The sequence below is a fragment of the Patagioenas fasciata genome, chromosome Z (genome assembly GCF_037038585.1).
Source record: "Patagioenas fasciata isolate bPatFas1 chromosome Z, bPatFas1.hap1, whole genome shotgun sequence".
NCBI classification, from domain to species: domain Eukaryota; kingdom Metazoa; phylum Chordata; class Aves; order Columbiformes; family Columbidae; genus Patagioenas; species Patagioenas fasciata.
In genome coordinates this window covers 57,061,590-57,074,453 of record NC_092560.1, presented here as the reverse complement: position 1 = coordinate 57,074,453, position 12,864 = coordinate 57,061,590, and the positions used below count along the sequence as shown (strand labels likewise).

Genomic DNA, 12,864 nt, shown 5'->3' with positions numbered 1-12,864 from the left:
TCCTATTAGCTCTGGTTTCTGGGGTCAGCCAACCACTATACTTTTGTTTTAAGAATTGTGGCGGAGAACAAAATTCAAGTACATATTAGCTAGGGCTTCAGAGGCAAATATATACTTATTTATATACACGTACATATATATGTAAATGTAGTCTTCTGATTTGTGAATCAGGTAGCAGCATTACAGACATTCTGAATGAATACACAACCCTAATTTTTTTACCATCTTTTTTCTTGGTTTATTTTTAATCCTAGAAATAAAATCTGAAATCTAATGCCCCCCATCATCCTCTGTGAGTCAGCAGTAATAAGCCTGCAGTTTACTTTCTTACAGGGCAGGTCAGCAAGACAATCCTGCCACCCTGTGCCAGGCAGGATGTATACATTGAAATGGTTTTTGCTGTTGTCTCTGGTTCCTGGCAGCCCTCACGAAATGCATGTTGATCAGCAGTATCGCAAAAGCAAAGTGTGACCAGATTAATTTGAAATTTATTTCCATGGTCTCAAATTAAAAATAAGAAATAAAAAATAAAAGAAAAAAAAGGTACGATTATATAACTCATGCTTGGCTGGTTAACTGATACCAGTTAATGGTGGGATTAAGGTAGTTGCCATTTTTTCAGCCCAGTTTCAGGTATTTCTGAAAAAAGGCAAGAGCACAAGTGTTCCCATGAAGCTAGGCCACATATATTCTGACTCAAAATTTCAGACCTCAAATCTCTTGTGCTTGCAAGTGTACAGCCACATAGGGAAATTACTTCCAAAGAGGTATTGATGCAAGGGCACAAAGGAGGAATCACATTTTTATGCCTAGAGTTCAAGTGTGGCTCTAAGTTTTTCCTTTGTTCTCCTTCCAGAAGAAAATAAGAGAAGTAACTTTAAAGACAAAATGAGAATACAATTTATACCAGTTCTGGTATAAAATGTCCTGTTACAGAAGTAACATATGCTTGGGTTTTTTAGTAAAACAATACTGTCTATCGTATAAACAAGAAAATTAGCTATGATTGCTTTAACACCTGTGTTAAAACATGAACATGGGCATTCCAGAACACAATTCATGGGAATATGAGATGGAGTTGTTTATTAAAGAGTTTGTACAAAATACCAAATGAGAAATATAAGCCACAATGATCTAACAATATCTGATATAAGAAATTCAATGACAGAATTAATTTAAACTTGAAAAATGAGAGCTAAAACAATAGAGAAAATAAAATCCAAACCAATGAGTTTGAGGAGTGAGAAAAACTTGGAAGGCATTCCTGGTGAAACAGACAGGGATTAATAGTCACAAATACGCAACAAATTTCATAATGAAGTATGACAGTAAAAAGTCGGGGTCAGTCCAGAATTCCAGAGAACTGTTTAATGAGAATTTCCCTAAAACAGAGACGTCTTGTTCCCAAGTACTTGCTATATATATTGCAAATATGAATCTGGATTTAATATTTTAGTAAAACAAGGCTGTCTGTCTTATAAACAAGAAGTTACTCACATAACAGCTTGACACATGGCTTGCAAGCTGGATGAACCCTTAACAAGGATAGTCCATGAAAATGTATCATTTATTTAAAAGAAAAAAAGGAAAAATAAATAACTGTGCATGATCCACCTAAATTATAGCTACAGAAATATCAAGGTTGTCACAAGCCAAAAGAACTTGACTGTGCCAGTAAAAGCTATTGCTATGCAGATGCTATGTAGGACTGAAGGCAAGAGGCTAACAGAGAAAACCAAAAGCACAAGAGAGGCTCTTCAGCAAATGTGAGGACACATACATATGTGCCTGTATCTATTTTCTCATATATATATATATGATCACAAAACAGCAAGCAAAAAATATTTTTAACTGACAGCAAATTGCTCATTTACTTAAAAGCATATTATACTCAAATAGATGCTGTGGTTGCTTTAGTAAATTACTTCAGTACTCCCTTATTTCATAGCTATGTTTTTCAAATAGCAGAGTTAGGATCAGCTGTATTGATTAGAGTTATTACTCAGAGTTCCACTGACAGTCTGTGCAATCAACATAAATTGGTAATTAACAGGATCATTCATTTAGAAGCATCTGGAGCATGAAACCATGGGGACAGTCAAAAGATATGCAAGTACAGACTGTGATTTGCCTTTTATTGTTTCCATTAATATTATTTTCCTGTAAATACCTTTTTCCATCTCCTTTCAAAACCTAATTTTTGATGACTGTGTATACTGTGCATGTGTAGTAGTAGCTTTGAAGGATGATAATTTAATGGTGGGTTTCTCAGTGGGGAAAAAATTAAAATGTAAAGCCTTCTGTCTGTGTGGTGAGTTGCTATATCACTTCCCACAGTATGACACAGCTTGAGGCATTAAACATGACATAAAAACTCTTCATTAACATGTGTCATTACTGTATCCCACTGTGAAAAATGGGTTATACTAGTTGGCCTGCTCATAAGTAAACCTTGTTGTAGGAGAGGATTTTTTACTCATGTGAATAAGAATTAAATATTGAAATATATTTTATATTGTTTTATCATTACACAATACAAGGAAGTAGATTGGAACATCTCTTTGCTCTTAATGTCTAACACAGTATTTGATGTCTCTTCTCCACTGCCTCTGTAAAACAATATCTGTTCAACTTTTCTAAACAAAAAGCCTGGAGAATAAGTATATGCTACACATCAGAAAAGGAGAGAAATGCAGTTGACTTAGACAGGGAATTTACTGTCTTTTATAAATTCTGCACACCATCAGCCAAAGTCCACCTTGCCTAGGAATAGGTCAGGAGCTACCATACGAGCACTCTGTCATCTGCCTCCATAACAAAAAGGGTGTTCAATGTCAGGGTGACATACTGGGTGTCAGGATATGACTCTGCTAAAGGTTCTTCTTAGCCTGGCTGCTGGCTGGGGAATGCTGGCAGTGCAGGTGCAGGAAAACACCTCACCTGGTGGCCTTTTCTTCTAAAGGATGGCCATTAGAGCTCAGGCACAGGAGGTTCTGGGGAGAAGGTATACAGAGTACAGTACTAATAGCACAGTCTATTTTTGTTTTGTTTTGTTTTGTTTTGGGGTTTTTTGTTTGTTTGGTTGGTTGGTTGGGTTTTTTTGTTTGTTTTTTTCTGTAATGTAATGTAGTAAGTGCATAATTGGTCTCCTGCCTCCCTGGTTCTGGAAAGTTGTTCCAAGGTGTATTCGACAGCTGCGAAGAAGCTGGATACAGAGATTGTGCCAAAAACACAAAAACTAAGGACATCTGGAACCTGATTAATACAAATTAAGCGTGCCCTGCAGGCTGCTGGTCCTTCGTTCTAACTTGAACTGAAAGGACATATGTAAGAATTGCAGTTTGAACATGGATGTCTTTTGCCCATAATGTATTAATTTGATACCATATACCATTATCCAGCGGACTGTCATTTTCCTGTCAGAAAATAATCTTCTGACAACAACAGATGCTTGTTACTCTTATTTGAAACAATAGAGTACAGAAAAGGTACCAAAGCTAATTCATGGGCTATTAAGAAAATTATTTGCATATTACATTAAAAATTGAATGTAATTCAATAAAGTACTCAGCAGAGGATTCTGGATGGGAAGACATGTCCTTGTGTGAGGTAAGAACACTTAAAAATGGTTTATTAGAAAGAAATTAAATTCTGCTTGATCAAGCTCTGTAATGCCTACCTCCCATCTTAGGTACTACAGACACAATTACGTAGTTATCAATGCCATGTCAGTTCATATTGCATTGTGTTAAATGCAGACCCAGGGCATTCCCAAGAGTGGACATTACTGAGCAAGCATATACTTCCTTATTGTAATTATGGTGATGGATGATCACTAGGCTACTTCTGTAAGTAGCCCTCCAAAAGAACAGGATTCATTTTGTTTATCTTTCTAACTTGGCAAAACTGAAATGTGGCTTTCTAAAATGAAGTTATGGCCTCATAAACTTGTAGTGGACTCCTCTGTTTAGGTAGCTTTTGTGGCTTGTTCACTGGCAAAGCTATATTTTTTTCTTTTTTCTTTAAAGCAGAACTAATTCCTACCAAAACACTGGAAACCTTGATGCTCTGAGTAATGTTCATTTTTACTAGCCTGGCTGAAAATGAGTCAGATATTTCTTAGTGTCACACCCATCACGCAGCTTCTGCGTCATCAATCTATCTTGCTCCAAGGGAAGGTTAAAGATGCAGCCTTTCATTTCATGGTGTGCACTCTTTGGCTCTGCACAAGGAAGATAAAGCCTGTCAGAAGGAAGTGGTGAGTCATTGGTATTCTTCTGGTTTCTTCAAGATCAGCTTATTTCACAATCGTAAGGCATTTTTCAATTCATTTGCCCTTCAATCCAGACAGAAAACATAATATTGTATAAACAATAACTGACATGTCAAATACAGTTGGTCCTGGCCAATATTCATATATCCCAGTCTGTTGCAAGAGTAAAGGGTTTGGTATATCCCATTTTTGCTACATCACTTCTCAGCAGATCCTTTTCTCTTGCTGCTTTGTGATACTGAGGATGAAAGAAATTTATTTCATTATTTTTTCCCCTTCATTGCCCTCCATGTTCAATACTTCTGTGTTACTTGAATATCTTAGCCTATTCTCCATCATATGTTAATAAGCATTTGCAGTCAGCAGCCACTGAAAATAAGCATCACAAATTCAGTATACGTAGTCTATTCTGAGCAGAAGTGGGAATGCTAAGACGTCCACTAGATTTAAATCCTTGATGAGAAGGATCAAAGTGTGATTTCCCCATTTCTGTCACAGGGTCATCTATGTCAGCTTTCTATTTTGACAGCTATTTCCTTTATTGATTGCTTTTCTTGTTTTTCACTAATTACTTCAATAATTATAAAGGGGTTCATGAATGCAAAAGCAAAATGAATTTGTGTTAGCCATAATCATGGGTCTTTTATGGCCCTCAGCTGGAGCACACCACAATACTGGAAAGAGTAACAATAGTGTGTCTTTAAAAGCTGCAAAAATCCAGATCTTCCTCATCAGTAAGAGAGGAATGGTCCTGAACTTTTTCTGAAAGTTAGTTCTCTTTCTTGTGCCTGTGTACACCCCTGGTTTCTCATCAGTTCAACTAAAATGTTAGAATCTTCTTTTTATTATTACTAATATTATTACTAATTATTTCTAATATATTCCTACTATGCTGGTAACCATGGCTACAAGAAGTCTAATATTCAAGTACTCCAGGACTCTTCTGCTCTGATTTTGCTGAGTGCTTCAAGTTTTTAACACTGTCTTCACAATCCCAATCAGAAAGTTGAGTTGTAGTTTTTGGTGGGTAGGTTTGTACAATTTGGATGGCTCATCTCCTACTAAAAGTGGATTGTTTACTGGAGAACAGATGGAAAGCCTGAGGCCACCTCTCTCCCTGCCCTCCCTGCATCAGGGTCTGAGCACCAAGTGCAGAGCAGCTGGCAGAGATCCAGCTTCCAAATGCCCATCTCAGCTGAGCACTGAAATCATTTAATGTGATGTACGGAATAATCCTGTAAAGGCTCCATCTCCATCATGTCTCCAAGATGAGGGGGGCAGAGAGAAGAGATTGGCAAACTCCAAGATATAGGGGCATTCCTAATGCACATAACCTATCAGGATTGCTGTGAATAATAAGGGTTTAGGAGACATAAAGGAGAGCATGGGGAAATGAATGGAGCATGTGATACACACTGAAGTATAGAAGACACTTGGTAGTATGTCGGAGAACTCAGACTTGCTGTATGGAAACAACACCTTGAATGGGGAGAATGCCAGAGCTCCTCACAGATGAGGAGAGTGGGAAAGGGCTCCTGACATGATCCTCATCGCCTGAAAAGATGGAAATTGTAGAGCTTCCCCTTACCATCTCAGGCTCTGTCAGGGGTTGGAGAAGGCTGTGCCACACCTTCCCACAGGATGGGCACTGGGGGGAAGCATACCCTCCATTGCTTCAATTACAGAAGGAGAATTATGTCTCCTGAAAATGCTGGAAAGCAGGCCTTCTTGCACAGAGGTAGCTAGACATTGGGCATGCTCATTTGCACATAAATGGAAGTTCAGCTAAGGGCACTGAATGCTTTTGGACACACATCCAAATTCATAACCACTTCTCTGACACTCCCCCTCACCAAATACTTATATAAACTGACACAGTTTTAGAATAGATAACCTGGACCCCATCCTGGGTCCCATCACTACACTGCAACCCTTGGTATTTCAGCTAATAGGACCTGGAGGCACTATAGTGGAAACCGAAATGGGAGAACTTTAAGGAACAATCAGCAAAGCCAACATAATAGTAACTTTGAAAAATATAAAAGGTTTTGGTAGAGGGCTTATTCATTTGGTTTTGAGTTGGTGTTTCTTGTGTTGGGTTTGTTGGTTTTTGTGGTTTTTGTTGTTTGTTGGTGTGCTGTTGTTTTTGTTTATTTGTTTTCATAGCAAGATGATGTACTCCAGTTAATTGTGTACTCCTTCCTGAAACCAGAACATCAGAAGTACAACATGTTCCCCGAGCTCTCTGGAATAAACATTATACATGTCCCCCTCGAGCATTTTCATTAGGATACTTGTCTGCAGTCAGTGCATGTGACTTCCTACATAATTCATCTAAAACGCCCATACAAACCAGCCCCTCTAGGGATGGCAGGCAACCTTGGAGGGCTCTAGGCCCAAACAGTGGTGCGTAGATTGTGGCTGGCTCTAAATTTTCATTTCCCTGGTAGATTTGCAATATGGGCATACCTTTATCGAATATATTTGTTTGCTAACCTTTCTGTCTGTGGGTGAGAATATGCTAGAGACTATTCCAGGTTAGATTAATGTTTGTTCTGGACATACAGGAGTTAGTAAAAAGTGACCCTCTGGAGATATATTCAGAGTGAACTCTGAGGTATATCAATCAGTGGGTGCAACCTGAAATGTATCGAGTACAACAAGCATCAGGTTTAGCTTTCTTTTTTTTCCTTTTCTTTAGCATTTTCTCCAGGGTACAATGCAGTGTTACACAGGCGTAGCCAAGTTCAGGCTGAACTCTTTGGGGAAAATACATCGTGCTGGATCTGACAGCTTGAGAGATGTGAGGCTGCTGTGGCTCCATGCCCTAGGTCCAGCCAGTACTGAGGCTGAAGATGTATTTCCAGCAGGCTTGTGCACACAACACACATGTACAACATGTATATGTGCCTGTACACGTGGCCAGCCACACAGGCCACAGACAGACACATGGAGTGCTCACACAAACACAAACACCACCAATAGCCTCATCCCACTCCGCACCCTGGCAGATCATCGTGGTGGTCCACTAGTGAGAACGTATATCTGTACAGCCATACATGTAGTGTGGGCCCCTCCATCAGCTGGGCTTGTACACTCAATCTGCCCATGGATCCCAGTTCCCCCAGTTCTTGACACCTGGACAAGCTTCCAGTGTTGGCCTGTGTTCTTGGGTTTCATGCCTGAACAGTGGGTCTGAGGGTCTCCTGGGACGGCCCTTGGAGGCACCCAGATGTGGTATCTCTTCTTTTGAGTCATTAATTTGGGTTGTCACCTGCCTTTGTGCCCCTGTGCTCCTCTCGATCTGTGAACATTGGCCTTTGACAGGCTGATGGCTCCTGCAATAAGCCTGGAAGCAGCCAGGACCAGGATTTTATTTGAGCTCTACCACCTGCCTTCATCTCTCTGTGCTCCTTTGTGGATGTGTAGATGAGCTTTTATCACACTATTTAATGAGAACAAGCTAGTTTGCACAATAGTATCATCACAGTAGTGCCCCCATATTACTTTGTGCTAGCTACCTAGGCTTCCAGCATCTCAGCTGCATTGGCTGTCTGTGACTGTGTATTTCTGAACCCCGTTTCATTGTGCTGTGCAATACTCCTTGTAAGCTGCCCACAAGAGCACACACAGACACCCCACCATTGTTGCCTGGACAATTATTTGAAGCTTTTACATGTTCAGAAGTGCAGGGTCACACTGCTGCCAAGAAGGTTAGTCTGCTGTATCTTTGAAAGTTTTGTTCTTTCATGGTTGGTTTCAGTCTTCCTGCTAGAATCAAGTCCTTTATTAAACTGATTCTCAAGCAGAGTCTTATCTGAGAATAGAGGTGGCTCTTTAAGCTTGTACCTGATCTTTTCTCAATGGATAACGTGTTACAGCATAGACCTTACACTTAACTGCTTCTTCTCTGCCATGAAGGTGCATTTCACTATGCTTGGTTATAAGCAGAATTGACATTTAATTTTTTAGGCAGACTTGGAGGGAAGTGGTGCATTATAATAGTGTCTTCAGTCTTTATAATTGTGTGTTCACCTTTTTAAGCTTTGTAATATTCACTTTGAAACCTGCATGCTGAGAGATGAGTTAACAGTGGACAGCTCTGCCCGGGCAACACTGCTCTTATTCTCTCCTTCAGTAAATGACAGTTTAGAAGTGGTAGCACTACAAATCTCTTTATACTCTATTGAACTAATAAGCAATATTTTCAGAATAAGATTTTATGAATTAACAAGTATCACAAGGCATTTCCTAGGAGCAGAACTAGGTAGCAGGGTAATACTGAAGCAGTGTGCATATGGACAAATGCCAGTGTGAACTGTTGAACTTTGCCTTTCCTTTAGGGTTCAGTTTTTAAAAAGTAGGACTTTTGTTTTCAAAGCAAACTGTATTTTTCATATAATATTTAATTGCATCAAACAAAGGAAAAAAGCCTCCATGTTATCTTTGGCAGTCTTCCGTCATAATAGTCCAAAACTCTTTTGGAGATTTATTGATGCTACTTCACAGTACTTTGAACCAGTAGTGGAAAAGATGAGCAAATAACATTGCTTTAATTAGCTTCCAGCAAGTGCTCTTTTCTGATGAGGGATATGACAGAATTACCGTACAGGGAGAACAAGTCTTGTGTTGATCACTGAAAGTAATGGATCATTGAATTCCTGCATTAATCTGCCCCTCTGGTGTCTATACATTATAAAAATTCAAACATATTGCAGATTGCCTGACTACCATACAACTGCAATGTGAAAGATTTACAGGGTAAATTACTATTGACATACACCAGGGCACTGAGACTGAACAAGAATTGCTGTATTCAGCTTACTGCAAACAACAGCTTTGCCTTTTCATGTCTTCGATCTTCCTGAGGCTAAAGTTCTTTACAAAAACAATGGTTTATGTTTTGGATTAATCAGAAACCTTGGTCATTTGAAAGGTCATGTATGCAAGGAACAGCAAAAATCTCTTTTTTAAGTAGCCTGTGTGTTGGCTTTTGTGGAAAATTGTAGGAATCAAAAGCTATAGAAGCCATTAGTGGAACTGTAGATCTAAAGAGGAAACATAACAGTGCTAAGCCTATTACATTATTTTAATCCAAGCTCCTACTAATATGGGGTTGGGTGGGGATACACTTGACTGATTTTTCACAGTCACTTGCACTTGTGTACTACTGAGTCTTTTGCAAAACACAAATGTTTGGAATTGTTATCAAGGACAAGGTCTGTTCTCTCGTTGCTTAAAAAAAATGGTCAAAACTAGAAGATATAAGCAAAGCAGATAAAGAAGTCTAAGAATAAAATAATTATCCTCCGTAATGAGAAGCATCTGAATGCACAGGTTCATAGTTCAGAGAGTGAGAAATCATATCTGGCTGCAGTAAAATAAAGGGGATTAGATTCTTGAGCAAAGAAACTCATGTAAGGCTGTGGAATGAAAGACTGCAAACTAAGGCTGAATGAATTATCTTTACGTGAGTGTCATGATATTTCTCCAGTTTGTATTCTTAGTTTAACCTTTTCTTATGCTTTGTCTTTGCAGAATATGCAGTTAATTCCTTCTGTAAAGCTTACTATCTTTACTGTACATTTTGTTTTTGAAATGTCTTCAATTTCTGCCTGGCATAAGGGGAACAAATTGACCCTCAACTCGTAACTGTTCAAGGCTAAGCTCTTTTAGAGTCCTTAATGGACTAACATCCTCTGACGTCTGAGTTACTAGTATTTGCAAAGTTGCTATGGTGACAAAGGCAGTTCTGGTTAAAACAACAACAAAATTCTATTTTGCTTAACCACAAATTCCAGAAGAACTCAGCATTGTTCCAAAAGAACATTTCTGCCAAAATGAATGTGCAGTGCCCTTTATTTTCTGAACTGTATCTTTACTAAAATGTAACTGTACAGAGAAGTCTGACCTCTGCTTTGGTCACAGCACCTTGTGATCACCTACTCAAATTACTATAAAACAGATTTAAAATAGCACAGTGTCCATTTCCTGAAGGAAATATCAGGGCAGGCCCAAGGGAACAATCTGCTACACAAAATGCCTGGGGCTTGCTTCAGCTTCTTTTTGGTCATTCTGATGAAGCAAAACAACCCTAAAGGCAGTGTGATCCTTCACCTTAAATTCTTCTGCCTGGCACTGTAAACCCATCACACATGGCTGAGAGGTGCTTGGGCTCATGCAGGGCGGGCCTGGGCCTGGAGGCAATGGCATTGGACCCAGGCTTACAAAGATAGCTGTAGCAGTTTTTGCCCATGGCCATCCCTCTGGTCTTGCAATAAACAAAGTCATCTGGGAAATTTGATCAATTTTCTGGTTTTCACTGGAAATGGTTGTCAGACTACTAATACATCATGGTCTTATTTTACTGCATGAAATATTTTGCAGACAGGGATCTGAATATGTAGGTATAACCACTGTGTTATGAGAAGGGGTCACTAGTGAACTTAGCACCCAGACATACCAGCTCAAAAACTTCAGTGACAGAAAAGAGAAAGAGATGTGCTAGGTCATTTTCTCTCTCTGATAATCACAAGGGAACAGAAGAGATATAAATGTCCTACCAAGCACTTGACTCAAAGCCTAAAGCTAGGCATAGTCACAAGCCCAAGGCAAAGGGTAAGCGCCTAGAGTAAGCTTGCTGCACCCTGTGTCACTTTCAAGGGCAGTTGCTGCTCTCAGTTAGTAGGTGGTAGCAAGCGACCTGGAGCCAGAATGTGGAGCTTTCCTCTGTACAGATCAGCTCTGAGTATCAGCAGAGTGGTGGTAGTCAGTGGCTAAGAGGTGTTACAAGTGTGGTCCTAAGTTGTCCGCTAGCATGCATCACATTCAAATTGCAGAAGAGAGCTTTGCAGGGTAAGCTGTTTCACCACTAACAGGGTCCCCTGGTGTTTCAAGGCCTCAGATAATCCAGTTCAGCTCTAGTCATGGTCAGGGCTTGTATAATTTAAATGGGAGTTAAAACTCAGTCCTTGCCCATGGCTTAATAATGCACAATGTAAACACTGCTGTCATCCTGGTAAGTCAGAGACCTATAGTGGAATGTGCTGGAGAGAAAATGCAGAAGGAATATAGAATGACTTTGAAGTTTTGCTAATAAATTTAGATGCTTATTTTTAAAGGTGAGAGAAAAAAAAAATGAAAAAGCTGTTGATTTTCTTTCAAAGCTTTGGTTTTAGATGGTAAGATTTGCATTTAAATGTGAAAAGGCTTTTTTTTAATTGTGTGGGAGAAAGTGTCACTTCTTCTTTCTAAAAATACAGGAAAAATGTTGATGGCAGGAGAAAATATTGAAAGACTGTCTTGTTTTAACAACCGAAAGTAAAACCTGTGTTAATACTATTTCTGTAATAATAATTCCTGACAGATAATCCTTAGTTCATTTGAAATCCAGAATTAAACAGAATCATGTTACCCTACATGTCAAAATCAGTATTGTCTTTTTTGTCTTATTACAATTCTGTTTGAAATTGATTTGAGCAGAATTTGCTTTGCTTTGACTTCTGTCTTTCTCTGTGTGTCTCTCTTTTAAGGTCAACTCAAATCAAAACCTACTCTTGGGATAATGCCCAGGTTATTTTGGTTGGTAACAAGTGTGACATGGAGGATGAACGGGTAATCTTCACTGAGAGAGGCAAACATTTAGCAGAGCAGCTCGGTAAGAAAATAAATGACAAATCTTTATGATTTCTTGTGAGAATGTCCATAGTAATGTCATTAATTGCTACAGTACTTGTAATGAAATGTTTGTGATACATTCACTGCAAAGAAATAGTCATAAACTGCCTCCCTTTAGTTTGTGCAGTCTGAGGTCTGAACCATAATACTGTATCATCATTAGAAGGGCCTTCTGTCCAGGGATGACCTTATACAGAGCTGTGACTTGTCTGTTATGTAAAAGTGTCCACAAGACCAGTACCGGCACAGAGTAAAGACACATCTGATAAAACATTCCTTATGCTGCTCCTGAAATAAGAAGAACATTATGGTCTTTGTGATAAGCCACAAGTTTAGACATGTGTCTCTGTACATGTTACAATATGTTTGGGTAGTTATAGCTATAGACAGATATGTCCTATCCAGAAAAAAATAAAAATAGAAGAAAGAAAAAAACACCAACAAACCAGGAGAGGAGAGGAGAGGAGAGGAGAGGAGAGGAGAGGAGAGGAGAGGAGAGGAGAGGAGAGGAGAGGGGAGGGGAGGGGAGGGGAGGGGAGGGGAGGGGAGGGGAGGGGAGGGGAGGGGAGGGGAGGGGAGGGGAGGGAAGGGGAGGGGAGGGGGAGAGGGAGAGGGAGAGGGAGAGGGAGAGGGAGAGGGAGAGGGAGAGGGAGAGGGAGAGGGAGAGGGAGAGGGAGAGGGAGAGGGAGAGGGAGAGGGAGAGGAGAAAGAGATTCAAAAAATGTAACTGTATACTTTTACCCCAAATTTAGAGCAGGCACTACAATGTTGGGCAATAAACATAAATTTTCAGTGTAAATTTTGATGATTTTTTAAAAATCACGTATCTAATCTACATTTTTATTCATTGAACTATTTTCCTATAGAAAGAGATTAATGCAGTGATTTGACAAGAAATCCCCAAGGTCATGAAT

General features: G+C 39.5%; 1 protein-coding gene across 1 annotated transcript in view; it reads left to right on the top strand.

The window, feature by feature from the left end:
* Window positions 1–12,864, top strand: part of RAB3C (RAB3C, member RAS oncogene family) — a 134,917-nt gene that overhangs the window by 103,757 nt on the left and 18,296 nt on the right. The window contains exon 4 of the mRNA XM_065860933.2: window positions 11,806–11,930. Within this exon, the coding sequence (XP_065717005.1) occupies window positions 11,806–11,930 (125 nt within the window). The remainder of the gene's footprint in view (window positions 1–11,805; window positions 11,931–12,864) is intronic.